Source organism: Coloeus monedula (assembly GCF_965178545.1).
Source record: "Coloeus monedula genome assembly, chromosome: 15".
Lineage (NCBI taxonomy): Eukaryota > Metazoa > Chordata > Aves > Passeriformes > Corvidae > Coloeus > Coloeus monedula.
The window spans coordinates 1,037,500-1,063,513 of NC_138795.1; the positions used below are offsets into that span (position 1 = coordinate 1,037,500).

General features: G+C 55.7%; 1 protein-coding gene across 3 annotated transcripts in view; it reads right to left on the bottom strand.

Moving 5' to 3' along the window:
- ARHGAP26 (Rho GTPase activating protein 26) overlaps nt 1-26,014 on the bottom strand; it is a 103,051-nt gene that overhangs the window by 68,140 nt on the left and 8,897 nt on the right. For all 3 annotated transcript variants that reach the window (XM_082291210.1, XM_082291209.1, XM_082291211.1), the window contains exons 2-11: nt 17,083-17,178; nt 16,093-16,154; nt 15,711-15,782; nt 14,546-14,647; nt 12,814-12,924; nt 11,890-11,994; nt 11,193-11,322; nt 10,805-10,905; nt 8,095-8,189; nt 1,104-1,182 (exon numbers count right to left, since the gene is read on the bottom strand). In XM_082291210.1, coding sequence (XP_082147336.1) covers nt 1,104-1,182; nt 8,095-8,189; nt 10,805-10,905; nt 11,193-11,322; nt 11,890-11,994; nt 12,814-12,924; nt 14,546-14,647; nt 15,711-15,782; nt 16,093-16,154; nt 17,083-17,178 — 953 coding nt within the window. The remainder of the gene's footprint in view (nt 1-1,103; nt 1,183-8,094; nt 8,190-10,804; nt 10,906-11,192; nt 11,323-11,889; nt 11,995-12,813; nt 12,925-14,545; nt 14,648-15,710; nt 15,783-16,092; nt 16,155-17,082; nt 17,179-26,014) is intronic.

Consider the following 26,014-nt stretch of genomic DNA (forward strand, 5'->3'; position numbering starts at 1 on the left):
TGCAGGGCAGCACCTCCCACACGCAGCCTCTGGATCTCCGAGCTGCTGCACGCTCCAAAAGCAAGCGCTTGACCAAGTCCAGAACGTGCTTTGCAGCGCTCACAGAACAGCCTCATGTGTCCACGCCTCACCTGGCCTCAATGAACACCTCTCCTGACAAACAAGAACCTTTCCACAGATTTGGGGGGATCTGCTCAAACCAGGAGCAGTCTGTGGCAGCAGGCTGTGCTGGGATGGGACACTCTGCTCCCTGCACGGACTCTGCTCTGACTGCCAGAGCCCAGCTTAACCCCGGCACGCAGACACCCACTCCAAAACCACATGGGCTGTCACGGAACAGCCTGGGCTGCTCTGCCTCTCCACATGGCTTCTTTCCATATCCCAAAACGCTGCTGGCCATGTGCAGGCACGGAAGCCACAGACTGGTCTTGGCTGTTTGGTGGTGCCATGAGTGCCACGGGAGAGTCACCAGGCTGAGCTGGGATGGGCCACACTGCGACCCCAGCACGCCCCGAGGGACCTGCTCAGAACCAGCCAACTCTCGTCAAGCTGGCAGCAAGGTTTGCAAGCGCATTCCAAAATAAAAACTAACAACAATGAGTTTTCTGCAAACCCTCAGAATCCCTTCCAGAGGTGAGGAAGCCTTTGGCACAGCAGGAGCAAACACGGGGAACAGGGGCCACACTCCTCCGCTCACACGAAACGTGCAATTCTCTACCAGACCCAGGAGCGGCTGCCAAGGAGTCGCAGGACTCCAACAGCCCTGGAAATCTACAACGTATTTTCTTCCACTGCTCTTTTTGCCATGTTTTCCTTTCAGCACAGCACAGCAGCATGTTTGTGCTGGCCAAGCCTACCCTCCTCCTCTCCACCGCACCTCCGAGCAATCCAAGCACAGGAGATACAGTATCACCTCAAATATTTAACCAAGGGATTAAAGGATTCTCCTGGCAGGAGGCAGGAGCTGCCCCACGGATACAGCTCCCACGCCGGCCGGCAGGCGCTGCGTGACAGCGGCTCCGCAGCGAGCAATCAGCAATCTGCCCGGGGCTGCCAGAGCTCGCCACGAGTTCCTCTGCTTTTTGGCCAATATTCCTGCTCACCGGCTCCCGGCCGTCCATCGCCTCCATCCACAGCCTCCGGTCCTCCTCTGAAAGCGCCTGCATGGTGATGACGCCGGGCCTGCCGAGAGAAAGGGGACGCCGTAAATGAACTGCAAAGGTGGCAAAGATAAATCTTCCATGAGAGGAAGAGGGAAGGAGGACAAGCTCCTTCCTAGCCAAGCCCCAGCACAAGGGACTGAGCCCAGCCTGACCCCTCCATGGACATCCCTGCAGGTCCTGACCAGGATCAGCAAGCGAGCAGAGGACATCTCCAACAATCCCCCACCTTTCTGGTGGTTTTGTGCAAGAGCTGGGTGCCAAATTCCTCTTCTGGCCCTCAGCCAGCCAGCTCACCTGCACTGGGCTAAGCACGTCCGTGCAACGGCAGGGGAAGGCAAGGAAGGTAGCCAAGGAAGGTAGCCAAGGAAGGTAGCCAAGGAAGGTAGCCAAGGAAGGTAGCCAAGGAAGCAGGAGCCCCACACATCCCAGCCCCCCATGTCTCACCACTACCCCAAGCACTGGCTCATGGAGGAGACCTTCTGCTGTGCGAAGCAGTTCATCCCTGAGGTGTCTGTGCCCTCATGGCTGTGCGAGTCCCCTGGCCCTGTCCATGCCCTGCTGTAAGAACAGCAGTGGCAGTGACACGATGCTGGTCCGTGTCCCTCTCCAGCTACCTCACAGGGTCCCAAGGGTGCTGGTCCTGCCCCCAGCACTGTCACACACACAACAGCCCTGAGCTCCCTGTCAATCCAGCCTCCAACAACAGCCCTGTGACTGCTAATTTACTGTAATGAGAAGGGGAAAGGACAGGCCCAGGTGCTGCACACACAGCACAGGAGCCAGGGGACAGCACTGGCACCGCCCTCGCCCAAGGGCCAACGCCATCTCCATGCTCCTCAGTGGACGCTACGTGCGCTCCTGGACCACCCTTGCCATGCAAGGAGTCTAACCTCAATTACCTGCTCTGTTAAGCATGACCAGCGAGGTGAGGATGGATTTGACAAGACAGAGTGTTTGCACAGCCTCAGGTGCGGGGGGACACAGCGGGTGGGAGCTGTGATCCCACACCAGGGGCTGGCATCTCACTGCACCACGATTTCCACCTCCACATCCCGGTTCACCCCGCAGTCTGGATCCCGACACACATAGCTGGCTAACCCTGCACCTCCACAGCCCTGTGCCTTTGGGCTGGCTCTGCAGCTCCCAGGGGGTGGCCACATCCCCTCCCACCGCTGCTCCTGGAGCCAGGCAGAGCCCCCGGGCTGTCAGACAGCAAGACCTGTCCGTGTGTCTGCTCTGGTGCTGCTGCTCCCTCCCAGCTGTTTCCAGACGATCGGCGGAGCACAGCGGCGATTCCCGCCGGAGCACGGCCAGCACATTTCCTGGCAACCGGGAGACACAGGGGGGGCTGCTGGTGCTCTCTGCCCATGGGGTTTCACACACGGGAACTGTGACAGCACAGAACCTCTGATGCTGCTCTTCCCACGCCCAGCAGCGCGGGGCTCTGGAACGGCACAGGAGTCAGGAACACTGCTCTGAGCACCGGGCTGCCGGGACACGCGGTGGGAAGGGGGTTAAACCTCGGGAGCTGCCAACCGCCCGCAGAGTGCTCCACAGAGCACGTAGGCTCTGCTCGGTACTCGGTCCTCAAAACCTGATAAAGCCTGGGAGAGGGGTGACTTCTAACTTGAACTTCCCAAGGGTGGTTCAGCAGGAAAACGTGAGCTGCACCAACACTGCAGATACCCTTTGGTCCTTGATAAGAGCCTGTAAGAAAAGTAAACTTCAGCAGGGGCTCTCAAGAGGTGGGTTTGGCCCATCTTCTGCTGCTTTGTGGCACGCACAGGCCAGGAACTGAGGATTAACCCTTCTCCCTAACTCCGCTCCCCATCCAACCAGCCCAGCTTTCAGCACACGCACAGCAGCTCAGCACCATCCCACCAGTGGAAGCCGTGCCCAGGTCTAAAAACCAGACATAATGTGCTTGATCTCTGCTAATCCCATTGGTGAGTCAGTCAATACTCACCAGCTTAGTGGTTTGGAAGTTTACTCACTTAGGAGGGAAGAGGAAACCACTTAACCATCGTCCCATCTGAGAGGGAAAACGCTCCACATCCAACAGCAAGTATGTCCAAAACACTGCACAAAGCTCCTTGTTGTGCAGGTACAAAGTGACTTGAGAGCAGTCCCTGGTACCTGGGGAGCTGCAGTGGCTGCTTAAGCCAGGGCTTAGGTCTGAGTTTAAGCCAAGCTGCTGCTGAAGGCACTGACAGCCCGGTCAGAAAGCCCTGGAAGGGCTCTAGCTCAGCTAGGGACACACAGGAAAGGAAATACCGGGATTTCTGTCTCTTTAGCCAAGACATTAGAACAGAGAAATTCAAACCCTCCATTCATGGTATGTTGAACACTGGACTCCCAGCAAAGCACGGTCCCAGAGTGGCAGGGCTGGTATCTGGAGTGCCAGGTTCCCTCAGCACAGGGCAAAGAGGTGATAACAGCAAATGTTTGTTCTGCCTCTGGGCAGATAACAACTCCTCGGGCTTCACTTCAAAGTCAAACTTCTTTAACAGCATGATGGGAGGGGCTGCAAAACTGAATCAAACCCAATTTCCATTGCAAATAGCTCTGCGTTTCCTCCCCCAGTGTTTATTTGCCAGGGCACCCATTGCATCACTTTCCTGAGCAGAACCATCTTCCTGGCTGTGATAAATTTAAAATGCACCCACACATTACGCCTCATTCATTATGGATGTGGCCGATGCCCACGGGGCTCCTGTGCTCACAGCCAGGTCGGATGGCTGGCACTGGAACAGCCTCCTGCCAATGCTGCCAGCACCAGCTCTGCTGGAAACACTGCCTGCAAACAGCACCATCCCCCGAGCCTCCTCCAGGATCACCCCCTTCCACAGCGTGCTCCTTACTGGGGTTATCTCCATTATCCAGCCCTGGCAAAGACCCTGCTCTGACGTCCTTTCCCAAAAGATAAACCAAACAGATCTGTCCTTGTCCCCTCACCCAACAAATGACCCCGAACACTGGGGGTCATTTATACAGATAATTATTTCTAATGTACAGTAAATACAGATTTGGCTGTGGGGCAGCTCCCACCTCTTCCCAACGTGGGATGCACCTGGACCCACGTGGAACCAGTGCACCCCAGCCAGCCATGGCCGTGACATTGGGACAGCAGGACACCCTCCTGGATCTGCCATCCAGGATGCATAAACCTGTGGCAAACAAGACCAAGGACCTGCTGATTCACTCCTGGGTTCTGCATCCCACATTTCCACCTGCAGGCACCAAATCCCTTTGCCTTTTTCTGGGACATAAGGAGGGGAAAGGGACATTTTGAGATCAGAAGAAATCCATTTCTAAATGGAGTGAGTGTAGGAGGCTGAGATCAGAGCAGAACATGGCAAACACTTAATAAGAAAGAATATTTTCAATGTGCTACAATCTAAAAATGGAAGATTTTTCCATATGAGACCACACAGGAAATTTGAATTTTCTCAATATCTCAGCTTTTGTGACAAATGGCCTGGCCTTAAGGAGCTGTGACTAAGCACACTGAGAAAATGAGAAACTGCAATAGCTTTTCCTTCTTCCAGGAAAACAAACAAATAAGGAAAGCAATAGAAACAGATAAGAACTTCCAACTGCTGTAGCAGCTTATCACAGCGAGACAATCTAAACTGCTGATGCAAACAACCAGAGTGCGTTAATAACAGGGGCTGAGTGCACAGAGGTGTTCCCAGTCCCAACCTGAGCAGAGCAGTGCAGCCCAGACAGGACCCCACAGCCATGGGCCAGGCACCAGCAGCCAGATGTGGCCCCAAAATGTCGATGAGCAAAGATGGAATTAAGGGGGAAACTGACCCTGAACTCAGAAAGTCTCGGTATCCCCTTAGAGCTCAGAGCACCACCAGCACAGCCACCAGCATGTCCTGCAGGGCTCCTCATCCCTCCCTGTGACAACCCATCCCTCGCCCCCCTGTGACAACCCCCGAGGCTTTGTTTTAAAGGTCGCTGGAAAGGCGACACCGGCAGAGGAACGGGTACAGGTTGAACTGCACTGAGAGGCGCTGCCGGGCACGGGGACACCGGCAGAGGTGGGGTCACCTGGCACAGGGGAGCAGGGAGCAGGTCCTGCCCCAGTCAGAGCCCTGGGTCTGTCAAGAGCATTCCCAGAGCAAGGCCAACAGCCTTCCTAGGGAAAGCTGTCAGCTCACGGCAGCGCTCAGCAGGTGCCTGGCAGCTCCCCCACGCCAACCACCCAGCCACTGTGCCAACTCTTTCAGGAAGAATTCCTTCACAGAAAGGGTGCTCAGGCATTGAAGGGGCTGCCCAGGGAGGTTTGGAGTGCCCATCCCTGGAGGTGCCCAAGGAAGGGCTGGAGGTGGCACTCAGGGCTCTGGGCTGGGGACAAGGTGGGGATGGGGCACAGCTTGGACTTGATGGTGTTGGGGGTCTTTTTTCACCTCAGTGCCTCTGGGATTCTGGTTCTACAATCCCACTGTGCACCAGGTGTGGTGCCATCTCACCCTGGGGGCACCCAGGCAGAATCCAGGGCAGTGGTGGTACCTGCAGAGTTCACTGCCCTTGTGACCCACCGAGAGGCTGAACCCTGCATTTGAAAACCCCCTACTCCCCTAAGAGCCAGCTGGCACTTAGCAGCACTTCGCTTCTGGCCCAGAGCAATGACCTACATCGTCCTAAATGACACAGCCTTTGTCATCAGCCAAATGAGATACTCCTCCTCTGGCTCATTTGGTAAGACACTGGCTGTCATCCCTGTTCACCTTGTTTATCAACCTGACTTAACGTGCAGAGACGACAAACAAGTTTAGCTAATGATAAAAGAGCATTAACAGTAAAACACAGTATCCATCCCACTGGGGTGTATTTTCAGCCAGAACCTAGAACACCATTCTGGGGTTAATTTTGCTGTAACAAAGCAATACAATAGTTCTAACTTGCTACATTGAACATCAGAACTATTTTCAAATGCCAAGGCCAGGTTAGACAGGGCTCAGAGCAACCTGGTCTAGTGGAAGGTGTCCCTGCCCAGAATGAGATGAGCTTTAGGGTCCAACAGAAACTATTCTGGGATCCTGTGACAAGGAAGCAATGCTGTAATAACAGATCAGGCTCCCGGTTGTTCTGAATCATCTTTACAGGAGAAAAACCCACTTTTTTTCCCACCTAAGAAGGAACAGCTCCTAGCTGGCGCTATTTAGGGTGTTATTGCTGAGCTCCCGCCCTGCACCCCGTGCTGTCTGAGCCCCCAAAACGCAACGCTGACAAAAGCCCATTTCTGAGCGATGGCAGTGCTGGGAAGCACCGGCCGAGGCTGCCACCTCCAGGCTGTCCCGGGAGCTGTGGAACAGCACAAGCCCTGAGAGCCGGGCAAGGCGAAGGGGATGTCCAGCACACCCTGGCACTGACAGCGGGACCTGATGCCCTGACGGTGCCCAGATCCACCCCAGGAAGAGGGAGACAGGCTGGGCACATCACAGTCTCTTTCAGCCGTGGCAAAAGCTGCTGTTTTCTCTTCCTCTTAAGTTTATCTTCAGAATACCCAGTATTTTAGACATCTAATGACAAATTCTGATACCAAGAGAATGCAGAACTGCCTGTATATTGGGAGAAAACAGCCTTTTCCTTCAGGTGTGTCCTGCTCTCCTGCCCTCTTGGACAGAGGCAAATCCCTGCAGCAGGAACATGCCCATGAAAGGAGAATTTCCTCAGGTTTCCCCTTCCTGTGCTACTCCCCTGCCATGATTTACATGGAGCACGCAGATTTCTGGAGCAGCTCTTGATCCCATGCCTGGCAGGCTCCAAACATCAAGGGAAGCTTCAGCTACCTCTGAACACACTGAAGAAAATTATTGTGGCTCCATTCTCCTTCTCCCACTCTTAGTTTGATTTTCACATTATAAAAAAATATCCTCAGGGCACAGCAAAAAAAAAATTCCTGTGTCAGCAGAAATACTGCAGCTTTCTGGAGAAAAGCACAGCTCCAGAGAGTGGGAGGCAGCCCCAGGTTATCTCATCCCTCAGCCAACACAGGCAGAGTTCCATCACCCCAACCCCTCCCTGCCATGGGCTGGCACTGAAACGCTGCCGAAGCACAGGCTGGACAGGGAGAGGCACCACGGGTCATTCCAGCATTGTTCAACACCCAGATTTTAATGGACTGGGGTTCTTCTGAGACCTCCTGGGAATTCCTGCAGAGGAGAGGACAGCTGGACCATGGACAGGCACACAACTGGGAGAACACACTGAGTGCCTTTGGAGCAGGCTTTTTGAACCATGTGAACTTCCCGCAGCGAGGGAGATCCAAGGCAGTGACTAATTCCTCTTGGAATAGCAACGCCAGCCTGGCTTTCCTGTTTATGTGTGTGTGCCATGCATGATGCTGACTGATGTGGTAACAGCTCTCACTCCTGGGTGCCACAGATTGAATCCACGTGTACCTCTGGTCCAGCTGCTGTGTGGTAAATCAGAGCAGAAGTGTTTTACTTCTGCAGGAAAAATGAGTGAAAGTGCCTGGAGGCACGAGCCAGAGGTCCATTATCACCCATCCACGGTGAACCAACAACTGCCAGTCCAGCAGAAAAGCTGACACTATGCCAACAGATACCCAGTGCTGGAAAGGGGCAGCACATCCCTGCCAAAACACCCACAGAGCACCTTTTCCAGGCTGGTGACTGCTCACCTTGTGTGGCCAGAGGCTGCTGAAGTGCTAAAGAACCCTTAAAGTCAGAGAAACTTGAGTCAGAGAGACTTGTAAACCAAAGTACCAGCTCAGTACGCAGAGAGCACCTGGCTGGGAGAGGTGTGATTCCATGGACTAATGCTTTCCACTCACAGAGCGTGTGAGTAAAGGAGAGGAACACAGAAACTGCACAGGAACTGTCGCAAAGCCAGTGCAGGAGCACTTCCCCAAACACAGTCACCACAGCTCCAGGAGCTTCCTGTCAGCACTCACCGATCCACAGCCTCCACATCAAAGCAGAACCTCTTCTCAATGGAGTCTGTCTTCCGCCGTGTGCAGGATTTCAGGGTGACAGCTTCATCTTCCCCCTGAGGAGAGACAAAATCACAGCTGAGGCCAAGAACAGAGACCTGCCCCCAGCACCCACTGCTGGCAACGAGCGGGTTCAAATCTGGGGGGATCTGGCAACATCACCCTGCTAAAAACATCTGTTTATACCTCTGACATAAGGACTTGTCTTTTCACCCTTGTTTAGGCCAAAACCTTCCAGGAGGAGCCTTCCCTTCAGGATGCCCATGATTCAATCTGTGCATTAAGCACCCCACAACCCATTCTTCATGTGGGCAGGGAGCGCTGGACCACAACTTTTGGGCAAAGTTAGCTTTGTTTTCCATTGCTGAACAACACTCCATAGACCTGCTGGCAGTTTGCACTCCACGCTGCGTTTTTGGCAGCACTGTGCACACGAGGACTCTTAACAGGAGCAAACATGTCTTAAAATGTTTATTAGATAACAAAGCAACGACAAAACCATTCTCCTATCCAGAGAATGCCTCTCTGCATCCAAGTTGTACTGGATTTCCACAGGGCTGAGCAGCAATCCAGCAGGATCTGTGAGCATTGCTGTCCTCTGCTGGAGGAAATCCTGCCTCAGCCCCTGCCAGCACAGACACTTCTCCTGCAACTGTGAAATTCCACTGATGACTTAAGAGAAAATGAATTCTGAAGGAGTTCCTGGAGACAGACACTTTTCTGGGCTCTCTGTGCTGTTCCTGATGACACCCTGGCTGACCACCCTGTTCCCTGACATCACCATTTTTCCAGGAAACATATTTAGAATCACTTAGATTGGAAAAGACCTCTAAGATCACAGAGTCCAAAAGTTCCCCAGAACAGCCAAGCCCACCACTAATCCACGTCCTCACGTGCCACAACCACATGTCCATTAAACCCCTACAGGGAGGTGTAAATTCTAAATTTACTGGTTCTCAGCCATAAACTCCTCCCCACTGCCACCATCATTCAGCTCCAGACAACCAAAGCACTCCCTAACACACAGTCCTGGTCATCCCACCGTGTCCCCATGATGGCAGTGTTTTTCCTGCTGCACGGTGGCTTCCAGCCCCTCCTGCTTGTTGCCCATATCACAGGCACTGCTGTAGATGCTCTCCTGTTGAGTCTCTGAGCCTGCCACATTTTGGGGGAGAAGCCCCAATTCCTACCTGACTGTTCTCGTGTGCTTCCATGGTTTCTAACTCACCAATAACCCTCGTGTCCCAGACAAGGGGCCCAGCACAGACCCAGCAAGACAGACCTGAGAGCTCCCTGCAGGGTTTCTCCCCAGGGTTTGGCAGTGGCCACCTGCCCCTGGTGCTCCCCAGCCTGGCCCGCTGCCGGCACAAGGCTGCTCCCACTCTGCCCAGCTCCCTGTCCAGAATTCAGGGAATGCCCCTGCTCCAAACCCACCAATACCCAGGTCTGGCCACAGCCCAAGGCCACGAGGGGCTGATACCACCATAAGTGATGGGTCTCCTCGTGCAGCACCTTGGCACCTGCTCCAGCCAGACCCCAAAATTCCCAGCAGTGCAGCCCCAAGCCCCCAGGCTGCTCCATGCTCAGATGTCCATGGCGGTCACCACTGACCAACCCTAGCCAGAGCTGCCCCAGCACAGGCAGCGTTTCATGCCAGGGTGGTGCGAGCCACAGGTGCAAGCACAGCCCTGGAGAGGGGCTCAGGATGCTGCCAGCAGCTCCCACACTCCTGGATGTGGAGAGAGCCCTGAAATGGGAAGGGACCAGATGAAACCCAGCACAGCCGCTGATGATTACAGGGCTGGGGTATGTTAATCCTGAGCTATAATGAAGATGCTCCAAGGCAAGAGGAAATTAATTTTAGAAGCTTCCCTGCCCACAGCTGGCTCCCTGTGCCAGCAGGAAGCCGTGTGGGAGCCTGTCCAGCTGCCCCAGGCACTCCCCAGCAAGGGGATTGTGTTTGCAAACCATCTCAGCTGGGAGCACTGGAGGGGTCTATTGTTCCTGCTGTACAGAGGAGCAAAGCCAGCCCTGGACACAGCCCTGGGAGCACTGGGGACACAGCCTGTGCTGGCTCCCCACACCCCACACCCCCTGCTCCTCACACCCCCCCAGGGCCAAGGGGAGCTCCAGGCTCTCCTGTGGCTCTGTCCAAAACAAAACAACTTCATTGGCTGAGTCACAGGATCATCAGAGACTCACAGAATGGTTTGGGTGGAAAGGGCACTTAGAGCTCGTCTTACTCCACTCTCCTGCCATGGGCAAGGGCACTTCCACTCGACCAGGTTGCTCCAAGCCCTGTCCAACCTTGCCTTGGACAAGTCACAGGCATTAGGGAAGGAGCAAAATAATCAACAGGTTCTCCTGTCCATGCCATGGAGCAGGAACAAGGGACTGAGGAGCAGGCACCCATGGAGCTGGAGCGTGGTGGGGGCAGGTGGCTGGCAAAGATCTGCGGGCTCTGAGGGCCTCCTGTCTTTTTCTTCTCAAAGCAGGTGCCAAGTTCATTCCCCGTGTGGCAGCCACTCAGCCTGGAATGAATGTGACCCACTTAACTGCACGTGTGTCACCTTGCCAAAAAGGTGACACAGTTTGAGCCCCGGGAGAGCCTGCAGCCAGCAGTGCCACGTGCTCCCTGGCAGGACACAGTGCTGCTCCTGCCAGCACTCACCCCTTTTCCTCCTGACTTCTGGTCAAAGGGCACCATTGTGATGCGCTTGGATTCCCGCTGGTAGGTGCAGTAATGCTTCACCCAGGAGGTCCCAAAGTGACCTGCAGAGCAAACACAGGGTTCACGCCCAGAACAGTTCCAGTGCCCTCACATTAGAGCCCGCTATGTGTAACCATCACTTCACATGCCAGACTCCTGTACCTGAAAGAGTTTTATGAGGCACTGGCAGTGATTCTCCTGGCTGCCACATTCCCCCCCAATACCCCACTCACTGGGCCCATCCCTGTCTTCCAGGGATTCTGCACCTGCTGAATCAGCCTTTGTGTCCCTGTCCTGACAAAGCCCTTCCCCAGGCTCCCCACCCTGCATTCCCCACCCCGACACCTACGCTTCTCCTGCACGTAGAGATACCCCTCCATCGTGTAAGGGCTGATGTTCTTGTGCTCGTGAGGATTCTCCTTCATCTTCTTCATCAAAGCTTCAACCTCTGACCTCGTTCCTTCAAAGCGGTTTCTTGTCTGCAAATTAAAACAGGAATGTCTTCTCCAGTGCAGGGACCTGTGCCTGGCTCTGCAGCACGTGGGGTGAGGCTGGGTGGGAAATGGGGCTGGGGAGCCCAGGGGCAGCCACAGGGCACCTTTGCTTCCTGGGCCTGAATTTAAGCTAAAGGAAAAATATTACAACAACTGGAAATGCCTTCCAGTACTTTAAAAGGGCTTACAAAAAGAGGGAGAGTGATTTTTTTACACGGGTAGATAGTGACAGGACAAGGAGAATGGATTTAAACTAGAAGAGGAGAGATTTAGATTGGCTATTAGGAAGAAATTCTTCCCTGTGAAGGTGGGGATGCCCTGGCAGTGCCCAAGGCCAGGTTGGAAGGGGCTTGGAGCAGCCTGGGACAGTGGAAGGTGTCCCTGCCCATGGCAGGGGGTGGAATGAGATGCTCTTTAAGATCCCTTCCAACCCAAACTGTGATTCTGTGATTAAAATACACCACCAGGTGAATTGGCTCTGCCAGACACTGACAGGGACAGGCACCAGGCATGGAGACACCTCAGGCACGGGGACACCCCAGGCACACTCACGTTCTGGATGCTGATTGTCAGCTCTGTCTTGAAATCGCTGAAGTCCTTAGCGAGCTCGTAGCCGTGGTGGTAGAATGTGAACAGCCCCTGCAGAAAGGCCAGCAGCTGCATTGGGAAAAAGCAAATGGAGATGGTCAGAAGAGACCCAGAGCTGCTCCCAGAGCCGCCACTGCCGAGGGGAAGGGGCTCCGCAGCCCCCAAGGGTGGAGGGGCTCCCTCGTGGGCCCTGGGAAGATGCCCTGCTCCTCATTTCACAGCCAAGCCTCCTCTGAATGGATCTCAAAGTCGAGGCTGTTTCCTTCCCCTGGAGCCAAGGCAAGCCCCAGGACCCCCCACACCTCTGTCCCCCTCCCTGCATTCCCCAGGCCCGGGGTCACCAGGAGCAGAGCCAGGAGGTGTCAGGCAGAGCAGGCAGCACTCTGTGCCTCTCCCAGCTCCAAGTTATTCTTGGCTCAGCAGGAATCACCTTTACAAAGAGTTGCGAGGTCTGGCACTTCCCAGAACAGCTTTAAATGACTTAGCACCTGAGCAAAGGCACATCTTAAAAACTTTTTTCCTTATTTCTGTCACTCCTGCACTCTCTTTCCTTTGTGAACGTTGGTTAAAATTTGGGGAGTTCCCCCCAATCAAGAGCAGTTTTCTTTTACTTGCACGGGCCCCTCAGCCCACCCTCCCTGATAGACTGTCCCCACAATAAAAAAGTCACATGTTGAAAGGTTTCCAGCACACACAGGGTCGCTGAGCCAATGGCTCTGTGCCCCGTGGCTCCCACAGAGCTTCCCCCTCTCAAACGCCCTCTGTGAGAGGGGCTGTGGGGTGAGGCTGGACCCCCCAGCCCCTCCACTGCCAGTGCCCCCACGACCCCCTGTTTCACCACCCACCCCCAGTTTTGTGCAGGCTGAGGCAGATTGAGAGCTCACTTACAGGTTCCACAAACTCAAACATCTTCCTCTCCTGGACCTCCTGCACCTTGAAGACGTATTCCAGGGAGACCTCGTAGAAGTGCTGCCGAACCAGGTCCACCTGGCTGTCTGCCTGCAGAGGGGTTGGAGAGGAAACAGAGCTCAGGACTGACCAGAGCACACCTGGCTCTGATGGGAACACCCCCACCAGAGCAAACCCAGCCCCAGCTGCACAGATGGCACAGCAATAAACATAAACCTGATCCACATGAGCACGCTCTTCCTTCAGCTGGGAAAAATGGGTTTGATGACTCATGTTCTCACCTCCCCAACAGCTGGGTAAAAAACATGCAGTAGAGGCGAAAAAAATGGAAATCACTACGAATTTGACAAGAAAAGGCAACTCTCCCCTCTCTGGAAAGCACTCCCCTCGCCAGGGGTGCCACATCCACACTGATTCACAGCTCCACACTGAATCCTCTTTCAAAGACACCCCCTCCCTCGGTGGGGTCTGAGCCACACAAACCACGGACGCTTCCCAGTGGCAGTGGGAACAGAAACCGGCACCTGAACTGGGAGCTGCTTCCAGCGGGCTCCAGGCTCCTCCTGCCCGCCGGCAGCGGCCCGAGCCAGGGCCCGGGTGGGAGATGCCACCAGATGGCACCAGCAGCCAGCGCTGCTCCAACGCACCCGCACAGCATCAGCATCCCGCGCACATCCCGAACGGAATCCTGCACGGAATCCCGCACACATCCCGAACACGTCCCACCTGTATCCCACACGGCACCTCCGGGCAGCCCCACAGGGCCGTGCTCTGTCTGGGGCACAGGATCACCCCTCTAACAGCCACTGCTGCACCCTGACAGCCACGAGCAGATCCTTCCCTCCGCACTCAAAACCCCTTCCACTCCCGTGCCCCACATCAGCACCTCAAACACAGACTAAACCAAGGGCTCAGAGGGTCCTGGAAAAGCCACCATCCCCCGGGACAGCAGGACACTTCCACACAGGAAGTCATTTACAAACAAGGCTGGCTTGCAGGCTGGATTCTGAGCGCTCCTCAGCACTGATGTGCTGGAAGATGATCACCTGTGCCACAGGTATTTCTGCTCTCAAGTCCCCAGCTCTGCTGGGCACGGTCCCACCACCTGGGTACAGGAGCCCCGTGCCCACCAGTGCCCCCAGTAAGGGATCAGCAGCACACCAGCACCATGCCCAAAGGCAAGGACACACATCCTGCAGGACCAACCCAGCTCTGGGCCAGCACAGGGAATTCCAGACTTGAAAGAAGTGATTGAAAACTCTGCATCCTCATCCAGTAGGAGCACTTGTCACCACAGCTAACCACACCCCGAGTCACTGATGGCTCTTTAAGAGTTCGAGGCACTAAGCCTGATCCCTCCTCCCCTGGAGCACAAAGCAGAGCAGCCACTTGCAGAGGAGACCAGACATCCATGATTTGTGCTGCCACACGGGAAGCCTGCAGCAGAACCAGTTCCTTTCTCTTACACTCTTTAATTATAAACCCTCTCTCCTTTTTGATTGCTATCCATTTTGGGATCTCTCTGATTTACTCTCCAAAACAGCTCCATCTCCTTTCGCTACAAGGAAAAGGGGAAAACCCGGCACCTGCACCCAGACGGAGGGAAAAAATGAGTTTACAGCCAGGAGAACCATTGTTATAGGCTGTGTGAGGCATTCAAAAAGCTCTCCACAGTCACAGCCAGACATGGAAACTCAGAAGTTGCTCTCACCTCCTGAAGCTGCGATTCTTTCTTCTTGGAAGACAAGTTCAAGTGCTTTTCTAGGACACCACAGTATTTCTCCGTCTCCTTGTCATATTTCTTTTTAGCATCCTACAAAAGAGAACAGAAAGTGTGACACCGAACACAACGGCCCCAGAGCAGCTGTGACAGCACCCTAAGGCACCAGGCAGGATGGCAGTCCCAGGGGGGAGCTAACACGAGACAGGACCTGGGGCAGCAGCTGGAAGCAGGTGAGGCTGCTTTTATCTGCCAGCATCAGGCAGCTGCAGGAAAACAGCTTAGCTGCCAAAACCCAAGGCATGAGGGAACCCCTCCTCTGTTCCTGGGGCCCAGTGCTTGGTAAAACATCCAGATCCAGGTCCAAAAACAACAGAGCGAGGAAAGTGCTTTCTAACCAGAACATGGTCACAACTCCACATCCCACCCTTGCCACCCCTTGCGAGAGCTTCTCCTCCGTGTCACACAGGACCATGACACAGTCACTTGGCTGTTTGTGGCAGGAGCATTAAGGATGTCAACTTCACTTTCCTTTGCACCTCTAATCCCAGCCTGGCCACCCCAATATGCCAGGACCAAATCCATGCTGGCACCTGCTCATACCCAGGTCCGTTCTGGAGGGCTCCTCTCTGCCGGGCTGGGCACTGCTGCCATGCGAACACGGCCCCCGGCGCTGGCATGAGCTGCTTGCAGGCAGCAGCAGGTTGTTATAACAACAGGGGAGCCACAAACAGTGGTTTTCATTTCAGAACAAAAGCAGGAAAGAAAGGGGGGGGTGGCCAGGCTGTCTCACAGCCACCTTCAGCCTCACCGGCGGTTCCCCGTCCTGCAGAAGCATCAGAGTTGCCGTGCAGCCCCCAGAGAGACTCTGGGGTAGGGAGCACATGCTGGGGGACTCAGGAAAACGTGAACCCCTCCAAGAAAATCCAAGTTCTTCCTTGGAGTAAGGAAAGAAGTTCACTTCAGCAGGCATGCAGTTTTTTGCCCTTGGCATTGGTTACTTGGTTGTGTGTGAACTCAGAACACTGAGGCACTTCCCAGGAGCTGGATCGTCCCCATGTCCATCCCACAGCAGCACACCGCCTCCTCCCATGCCTGAGCCCATCCTGCAGTGTGCCAGGTCCTGGCAGCTCCAGGGGGACAGTGGCTGGGTTACCTTGGCAGCCCCGATCTGCTCCTTGCGGAACTTCTCCAGCGGCGTGATCAGCACCTCGCTGGCGTTCTCGATCTGGGGGCAACGACAGGCACAGCTCACCTGTGCTGCTCCACAGCCTTTCCACAGAAACCTCCCACAGCCCCCAGACACTCACAGGCCTCACCCCTTGTCTCTGCAAACCTGTGACCCCCCCAGCACCAACCACTCTCCAGCAGCAAGACTCCATTCCTGATGCTTGTCAGGGGTTTCCCCGCCAAGCCCACCCTCTTCTCCCTCTGCCCTCCCCTGCAGGCGAGGGAAGGAGCACTGGGGCTGGCAGCCACTGTCACCACGGTGCCCGGGGTGCCACCACCCCCTGCTCCCAGGACAGATGGGGCCGTACCATGCGCATCCGCTCGTCCTCCAGGTTCCGCAGCACCGTGGCGAACTCCTGCAGAGACTTGGCTGGAAGGGACGCAGTCAGCATTTAACATTCCATTTTTAAAGAAAGAAACTGAACAGAGGGGTTTTGTCTGTCTGTGTTTTGGGGGGGGGGGGGGGGTTGGGTTTTTTTATTATCTTTGCTCTCTATCTAGAAAGGTTCCTCCTGCCTACAGAACCGGCTGGCAGCAGAGCATCCCCAGGAAAAGTCTTCCTCCTCCAGAGAGCAACATTCTCAGCCCAAACATGCCCCACCCAACAGTCAGTCATCAACCAGCCCCACAGCACAGCACGGGCCTCCAACCATGCCCAGCCCACGAGGGGCAGCTCCCCAGCACGGGCACAGCACCAGGGAGACCTGGGTGAGGAGCTATTTCTGTTGAGAGACTGGGCACAAATAAACAAGCAAAGTTAAATCAGGGCTAAAGCTCCTTTGCTCTCCGGGCTCCAGACGATGTGCACAATAAGCTCTAAAAGTTCAGCTGGGGCAGGAGCAGGATGAGAGAGGGAAGAGGCTGAAGCTGCCGCCCTGCGCCAGGAGAAGCTCTGCGGCAGAGCCAGGCTCAGTTCAGGGAGCGTTGCCAGGCTCGGCACTGCTGATTCCCTCTAGCACAGGATCCTGTGCTCTGGCAGCGAGGCTGCTGCTCCTCTGCTTCAGAGCACAGCCCCTTGCTGTGTACCAAAACCACAGCCACCTGCAGATTCTCCTCTCCAGTGCAAAACATCCAGATAACTGAGGTGCTTTCAGACACAGGCAATCTTCTCCCTTCCTATCTGGCAAGGACAGACTTAGGCTGAGAAGCAACAGCTGATTCCCTGGGGAAGGCTTTATTGATGGTGCTTCCAGAGAGCACCAAGACACATTCCTGAGCCCCTTGGTGTCCCTGTGGTGTTTCCCCACCGTGGCCTGCTCAGGGCTCTGGGCTGTGGCTCCAGGAGCACCGGGACTCACCTATGCAGATCTCGTCATCCGTCTCAGCGTCGCCGATGCAGCGAAATTTAAACTCATTGAGGGAATCCGCGAACTTGCGCTTGGCAGCCGACAGGTCTGGGAGGGCAGGAGCAGGGAAAACAGGGATGTTACCAGTGGGAAACATCCCAACAGCAGGACGCAGGCAGACACATGATCCCAGCCAGGAAATACCCACAGAGGGATCTGTGCAAGGGATCCCTGGCACCAGGGAAGCCCCAGAGCGCCGTCCTTCTGCACCCACCCCAGGGACAGGGCTCTGTGGGGTGCACCCCCCAAGATACCCTACAGGAGATGAAACCTCAAAATACCAGAAGAGCCACACAGAACTCAGACCCAGAGCCACGGGGCAGCAGCAAATGGTGACACACAGTGACACTGCCCCCCAAGAGGTGGCACTTCTGCCATGCTCCTGTCCCGCTGAGGGAAGGCAGTAGCACAGAGGTTTATTGCTTCCCAAGCTGCAGATTCTCTCCGAGATCTGGATCCTATTAAGTTCTTACTCGCAGTGACCTGAGGGGATCCAGGATTGGCTTTTCAAACCAGCCCTGTTAGCCTGGCACACGCAGAGGGTCGCGGGCACCTCGAGGCCACCGGCTCCGAATGCAGCGTGCGGCTGCCAGCACTGCCGGTGTGAGAAACACACAGTGTTCACTCCCCTGTGCATTTCTTCACTCAAAGCCCAAAATCCTATGGTTTTTTTCCCTTTCCAAGCACCGGTGGAAAATGTGTGTGCACGCAAAGACCATTTCCTCCTCTCAGACACCAACAGCCAAGAGATAACCACACCAGAGTCCAAGTGTTTTGCTTTCCCCATGGGATAAGGGAGTTGGCAACTTTCTCCAAGCATTAAAGCTGTTTTCCCAGTATCGCTGCTGACAGCCCTGGGGTTAATCCTGCCCAGCTCAGTCCTGGCTGCCTTCGCACAACTGCTTCCTAAGGCAGCAGGAAATCACCCAGCCAAGGCAGGCAGGGAGAGGCAGATCCCCGGGAGCTTTCCCAGTGGAAAAGTACAGAGGGGGCTTCTTCAAGGAGGAGGTTCACACGTAACAGGATTTGCACTTTGCTCCCTGGAGGATGGAATGAGCATGGCTTTTACACGCTTCCCCTGCCTGGAGCTGCCAGAAGTCTCCACTGGCACCTACAGAAGCAAGACACGTTTTTTGGGGAAAGTTCCCAGGTGCTCCTGGGCAGGGTTGAGCAGATGGACTCGGGAGGGTGGGAGGCTTGGCTCCAGCTCAGCACAGGGCTGAGTGAAGGGCTGCCCCATGCACCTCTCCCCCTGCTCCCTTCCATGAGCCCGTGCTGGTGTCAGCAGCGGAGCAGCCTCCTTCCCTCAGCAGAGCTTGCTGGAGCAGCCACAGGGCTCAGGGACTCTCAGCCAGTCCCTCCTGCCTCCCCTGGAACAACCTCGAGGATGACATTGATGACGTGAGGAGCCATTTCCTCTCCCCCAGCCCCTGCTGACCCCCAGCCCCCCGAGCCCTTGGCCACATTCCATGTGCCACATCCCCAGCTGAACCAGGCCTGATGTGACACCCCTCGTGCCCACCACAGAGCTGGAGGCTGCTGCAGCCCAGGGGTGAACACCCGGGGGGAGCTGAGCTCCCCAGCCCAGGCAGGGTCACCCTCTCCAGGGCCATCCCTCCCACTGCCAGTGAGGAGCGGGTCTGGGACCAGGCACAAGCCAGAGCAAAGCCAAGAAGCCTTTGGAGCCAGCAGCACTGACAGCAATGGCCCACGGTGCTTATAAATAGGCAAGGGAGAGGGAGATAACTCCTGGAGTGACAGCAATAAAGGATAAAATTAGCAGCAGGTTCAGTCAGAAAAGGAGAGAGGGACACCCTGTGGGGCCTCACTGTCCTCCCTGTTCACTGTCAGACCCACCCACACCCCAGCATCCCCTTTTCCTAAAAGCTGGAACCCCTGAACTACGTTGTGGGACAATACCCCTGCAGTGGAAGCAGGAAGGCACAGGGAGAGCAGTGCAGCCCCTCCACGGGCCAGCTCAGCTTCTGAGGATTCTCCTGCCCCAGGGCTGTGAACAAGCAAACACAAAATCCTACAAAGGCTCAACAGAATCTGCTGCTTCCTCTCACACACGAACAAAACCACCCAGACACTGCACATGAATCACACCAGGGCTGCACCAAGGGCCTGCAAGTTTTTCTTCCAAGTTCTCTGCCGGCTTGATCAGTCAACCACAGCATGAGGGAAAACCACCACAAAAAGCCTGAAAAATCCTTCTGCCTGAGCAACACAACCAGCTCAGGCTGCAGTTCTCCTCCTCCTCCTCATCATCACCTCCCATGGCTCCCTATTCCCATCTGGGCTGGTGGGGATGGGACAATCCCTTCAGGAAAGTCCCTTTGACAGAAAACCAGCATGCACAAGTCCACCTGCACAGCTACAGCAACCAAGGACCTAAATAAAATGCCCTTTTAAAAGTGATGCCTCCTCCCCATCCACTGCATCCTCGACATCCAGCACAGGAACAGCAGGAAGGGAGACGGCTCCCAGCAGGACAGAGGGCAGCAGCCTTTCCTGGAAGCAGCCCTGGATAACCCCTCTGCCAGTCCCTCTGGATAACCCCTCCCACCCAGCCCAGGGGTCACCCCACTTTCCTCCTCCCTCTGCAGCCAGGGAGCCGGGCAACTGCTGGCTGAATTCCACCCCAGCCACACACCTCCAGCTCCAGGGCTTCCTCCAAACCTGGCTGAAGCGACACTTCTCCAGCCGCCAGGAATCCTGCAAAGGGTCAGCAGCAAGGGAACACCTCCCTGTGTCCCTCCTCCTCCTCAACTACTGAGAGTGCAGTCTTTCTGGGAAGTGGTTGCTTTTCACATAAAAAGCCTCTTCCAAAGGAATTTGGAACTACTGAAAAAGGCCACTTATAGAAGGAAGTGTCATGATTTCCCAAGCCTCCTCCACGAGTGCAGCACCCCGGGCACCATGGGGGTGACCCCGTTCCAGCCAGGTCCGCAGTCAGCACCCCAGACACAACGGGTAGGACACTGAGGGGAACCACAACACACCAAAGTGAGATGTCAGGAGGTCAGGTCAGCCATGGAAAAGGGAAACTGCTGGCTCAGAGGTGCGGGCTCCCCCCAGAGCTGACTCTGCAGCCAGTTTGCTACATAAGCTGGAAAAAGCAAAACACTCTGGCTCAGCTGGACCCAGGGCAGGGGCAGAAGCAGCAGGATGGGTGGTTCAGGTTAAAGACCAACCTGCTGCTGAGTCTGGCCATGAAGGGTTAATGCTGCTACAAAGGGGAGCAGAGGATGCTGCTGCAAAGCAAGCTCCGGGCTCTGCCAGAGGCTGTGCTCACACAGAGCGGGATTTCTACACTTCCTGCAAAGAAAACTGCTTAACAGCCTGTATTTAATGTTCAAGTGGACAACAGGAACTGAGACTCCTGCCCCTTCCTTCCCCCGCAGCAAAGAACAGCAGGCTCGGGCTGTCTGTCCCCTGCAAGCCCCCAGACAGGGACAGGAGGGCAGTGCCAGTCCCCACCAGCAGCCCCTGCGCCCCAAGCAGGGCTGCCCTGGGACACAGCCCCGAGAAGGCAGATCCGGGGGGTCACCCCTGCACACCCCTCACTTGGCTGCAGGGAACAGGACACAGCACTCGGGCAGCACCTCCCCAGCCACGCAGCCAGCGGGGAACAGCCCCAGCACCCACAGGGCCAGCCGGGATGGGTAATCCAGGGAACAGCCGCTCTAATCAGCGGCCAAACCAGCCGGATTACAGCCTGCCAAGGGTGCTTAGAAAGCAGCAATATGGTGTCTGTCCCCACGGCCAGCAGCACAACAGCGCTTCGTGGGGTCACACAACACCCCTGCAGCTCAGGGACACCCCGGGAAGGGGGTTTGGGACAGGTTTTGGGAATGGCCAGCTGGACCTGGCCCATGGATGCATGTGAGCACTCTGCATGGGACACTCATCCAACCTGGCCCCGCACTTCGTGCAGGAATCCAGCAGCAAGAACCTCTTGCCTGAAAACAGCATTTGCAGCTGCCAGGATGGAGTTTTACCTGCCCAGCCCCAGCCCTTGCACCACTGGGGTCAGCATCAAGCGTCAGGGAAGCATCAAGAAACGCTTCATTTGCTCCAGAAGGTTTAAATCCCCTCTCTGCGCTTCCCAGCAAGGTCAGCAAAGCCCTGCTCCCGTAAGGCACCACGGTGCTCTGGGCCTGGCCCAGTCCCAGAGACACTTCCATACAGAATTAGCACTGATTTGTTTATTAAACAACTTCTCCACCAGGTGGTTGGAGTTAATCAGTGATTGAGGATGGGACGGCAGCTGCTGGCAGGTTCCCCCTCTGAATCATCATGAGCAAATACACAAAACCAGATGGGCAGAGCCCACCCCACCTCCAGCACAGCTTCTGCCGTCATGTTCCACACAAAAGCCATGGAGAGGCTGCCACGGCTTGGCACACACCGGAGATGGAGGTTAGAGGGTGCCAAAGACAGCGAGGTGACCCCAAGGGCCATGGGCACAGTCCCTGCAGTCACCCCAGTCAGGACCCCCAAGGCAGGGAGAGCATCCCAGACCCCATTTTGGTGCCTCTTCCACACACACAGCCTCCAGCCGAGCCTTGTCTCGGCAGCACACCCAGGGAGGCCACATCCCACCTCACCAAATCCCAAAACTTCATTGTTACCATGGAAAGTTTACAAACACACATTCCCTACAAACCACGCTTCAAGCGAAAAACCCAAAACTGCTCAGATGTGCTAAAGCACAAAAAAACCCCAAGATGCCCCAAGACTGCAGGTCCAGGAGGTGCCACAGCTCCGGCTCAGCCTTGCCCTGCAGCCAGGGGAGCGCTGGGCACTGCTGCCAGCCGAGGCATCCCTGCCTGCCTGGATTCACACACCAGCGTGGCTCCGTACGGCAGCGTTTGCCACAGGGACAGAGAACCCTTTGTGGGCTGAATGGCACCATTGACCAGGCTCACGCAGCAGATCAGACTGGAGCAACATGCTGAAGACATGAATTATTTCCATGGTATTTTAAGAGATAAAGGTTCTGCGCTTCGTGAAAAACAAAGTTATCCCTTGGAAGGACTGCCTGGGTGCGCAGCTAAAATTATACCCGGCTGCCCACCAGCCCAGCACCCCGGCCACGTCATCGTGCCACCCCCAAATCAATAACGCTTGGAGGTATCTTGGGAGCTTTGCCAGGCCAGGACGCTTCTGCAAAGCTTCCCAAGATTCCTGATGGAAGGCACTGGGGATCCAAGGGAAATGAAGCCAGAAGGACCATCAGGGCCCAAGCTGCCAGTCTGGCATGTCCAGTGTGACATCCTGCAGCAACACCAAGGCAAGAGGCCACTTCCTTTAACTCCCACTGCTCCAGCCACTCTCCTGTTTTCCCCTGGTTTGAGGAAGTTGATGGTCAATTGGAAGGAACCCTTGCCCTTCTGCCGCACTTCTCAACCTTGCATCAGCCCTGGACTTCCTCAGGCTCTGGAGCCCTGAGCCCAGCGCCGAGCCTGCTTTGCCACAGTGGCAAAGGTCTCACAGCCTCTCTCCATCCTTCCTGTTCAGCTATCCTTAGCACTTGCTCATCAAATCATATTGCAACAAAGCCACTTTTGTGACTCAGATCTTTATCTCACAGTGGCTGAGACACTGCAGAAGCCCAGCTCATGTGAAGAGCTCTGCCCTTCCCTGCACACAGTGTCACCAGGGTTGTGACTCTGGCAGGAGAGACACTGGTCCAGGCAGCAGGGATGGGTTAACAATGCAGTTAATGAAGTGTCCCTCACTAAGGGTCCCACCTGAAGGGACTTCAGCACAATTAAACAATGACCTCTCTATCCTACCAGGAAAGGAAGACTTTGGAGACTCCCACCTGTCCCACAGGGAAACCCTGGATGATGGTCTCCACTTGGCCAAACAGGATTTTTCAGCAGGAACCATTCGGAAGTGAAGTGCTCTGTCTTGTGCGCGGCACAGCCTGGCCCTGCCCCAGCTCTGCATTAATCAGGTTATTTTAATGAGCTGCAGCAGCTCTGGACTCACAGACCACCTGTGGGGAGAGTGGACAGAGCTGATGATGCGGGGTGGGGACGAAGGGCAGCGATGGCAGATGGAGTGACCGGAGCTCCGCGCGCTGCCTGCGAGTGCCGCCGCAGGTGCCGGGGCAGCCGAGCCCGCCCTGCCTGCAGCCAGGACACGGAGGAAACAAAACCCAGGAATGATGTAAACGATCCCCGGAAAGGCTTCCCATTCCTGGAGAGGCTGAGGACACAGATGTCTGCAGCTGCAGGGAGGCCTCGCTCCCAGCAAGGAGCAGTGGGGCTCAGAGAAACACGGGCCTGCCAGAGCCCTCCTGGCAGTGCTGGACACCACTACGTACCCCCAGGATGGTCCTGGAAGATAGAGGGCCCGAAGCCAGGTACCACCATCCTGGCAGGCAGCTTCCAGGCTGACCATCACCATGTAGAGAACCAGCACAACCCCCCAGCACTGAGCAGAGCCCTTGCTGCCCCCTGCCCAGGGGGCTTCTGGTGCTCTGCATGAACATGGCAACATCCCAGTCCTCCCACAGCCCCCAGAGCATCGCTGCCCACAGCTCCTGGTGGGGCACAGCCCATCTGCCCCCCAGCACGAGGCAGCATTCCCCGGATGCCATCCCCACTCTCCTGCACTGGACACAGAGTGTTTCATGCACTTAGCAGCAAAACAAAATAAAACGGGATTTCTCCACTTCCCCACCCAGCTCCCATGTCTGGCACTTCTCCCTGTGCTTATTTTTGTTCACATCCTGGTGTTGTTTTATGGCAGAAGCCCCCGGCCCGTCCCAACCTGCAGCCACAGAGTTTGCTGGGCAGGCAGCCAGGCGTCAGAGAACGGGAGCTCAGGTGGGAGCAGGCAAGGTCTCCAAGTAAAACCAAATGTAAATATTCACCACTCCAGCACAGAGGAGGGATGCATCCAAACAGCAAACACAGGCAACAGCTTAAGTGCCTGGAAAACATCAGGGACATGGTAATGAAATGGAAAATTACTGCCCCGGCTGGCACTTCCACAGGCAGCCAACTGCACAAGTGAACAATGTGAGGATGCAGCAGTGAAAATCCCTGTGTCCCAACCAAGCCAGGGATTTGGGCACAGTGCTGGCTCAGAGAGGGAGATGTCAGACCAGCTGAGCACGGCTGTCCCACTGCACGGAGCTGCCTGACCTTCAAACCCCAATCCCTGACCGCTATTCCCAAAACAAGGATTTTGAACATCGCATTTCCCCTCCACCTGCACACTGCCCCACTGCCACTGCTCCAGGCAGGTCATGTAAATGCCTCCAGCCTTACACCTGCGAGAAAAGAGCCTCCAAGGGCAGGATGGAAATGCCATGTTGTACTCATAGCTCCCCATTTCCCCCAGTTGCCTCACTGGGGAGTGCAGGTCAGCCCCCATTAGCCTAGCACTGCTCTGATAATTGTAATTTCTCCTCCCAGCCTTTTCCTCCAAGTGCCAGGGGAGGTTGGGCATCAGCAGGAATTTCTTCCTGGAAAGTCTGCTCAGGCATTGGAAGAAGCTGCCCAGGGAGGTTTGGGGTCCCCATCCCTGGAGGTGTCCAAGGAAGGCCTGGATGTGGCACTCAGTGCTCTGGGCTGGGGACAAGATGGTGATGGGTCACAAGTTGGACTTGATAATCTTGGCAGTCATTTCCATCCTCAGTCATTGTGCAATTCTGTGATTCCTCTCCTCTCCAAACCCTGGCACGACCCACAGGAAGGCTGCAGATGACTTTACCCTTGTTACCACAATATTTCATCGACTGGAGCCTGGAATCACATTTCATTAGGACAGAATGCCCTGCCCGAGACAGCTAATCGATTTAGAGGACACTAATCCAGAAGAAATTTGCTCCTGACCCAGGCAATGCCCATTAGTGGAGCAGAAGGGGGTCTGGCAGGGAGGGGGGTCCCTGCACAGGGGGGGCTGTGGTAGAGCCCCCACCAGACACCACTGGGGGGGAGCAGATTGCCTCAGGCACTGGCCCCGCTTCTGGATTACTTTGTTATTAAATCTCATCAGTTAATAGGTGGGCCACAGGGAGCCCACTTGATTTCTCAAGGGACAGGCACCAAAGCATCAGGGCCCCCAGGGGAATGATGGGCCCAGAGACCCCCGTGCCCCAGGTGGGGAGGGGACCAGTGCCCTGTCCCTGCGGGCAGGACAGGAGGCCTTCCTGGCACATCCCAGCCAGGCCATGGCATGGGGCAGTGCCTCCTCTGTGCCCCCTCTCTCATCCCCATCCCAGAGGCAGCAGCTCTCACCCACAGCCAGGGCAGGGAAGCGGGGTCAGCTCCCCAACCCTCCAGAAGAGGTTCTGCACAACCTCCTTCCGTCTCCTCCCAAGGAGGCTGCGGAAATCCTTTTGTCGCCGGTGCTCCTCCACCTCAGCTGTAAGAACAGGAAAAATCCCACTGCGCTCACAGGAACATCAGTGGAAGTGAGTCAATTTTTCCTGCTTCAGCAGGAAAAGAGAAATATAAATTAAAATCTCCAGCGGAGCCTAGGGAGGCACGCAGGGTGAGAACAGGGATGCACAGCCCAGGGCGCGGCACAGAACCATGGAATAGTTTAGGTGGGAAAAGCCCTCTAAGATTCTCATGTCCAACTGCTCCCCCTGCACTGCCAAAGCCAACACTGAGCATTGTCCTCATGTGTAAAACCCCTCCAGGGACGGTGACTCCACCACTGCCCTGGGCAGACTGTGCCAGTGTCTGACCATCCTTTCCAGCAAGAAATCATTGCCTTTAACCTGGGCTTTCTCCCAGAATTCATGGGAGAGACACCCAATGCTCTGCAATGGTTGGATCTTTTTGTAAAGCATTGCTTAGCAACCAGCACTCAACGAGGGCATCGCTCTGGACAGACGCTGCTTCAGTGAGAA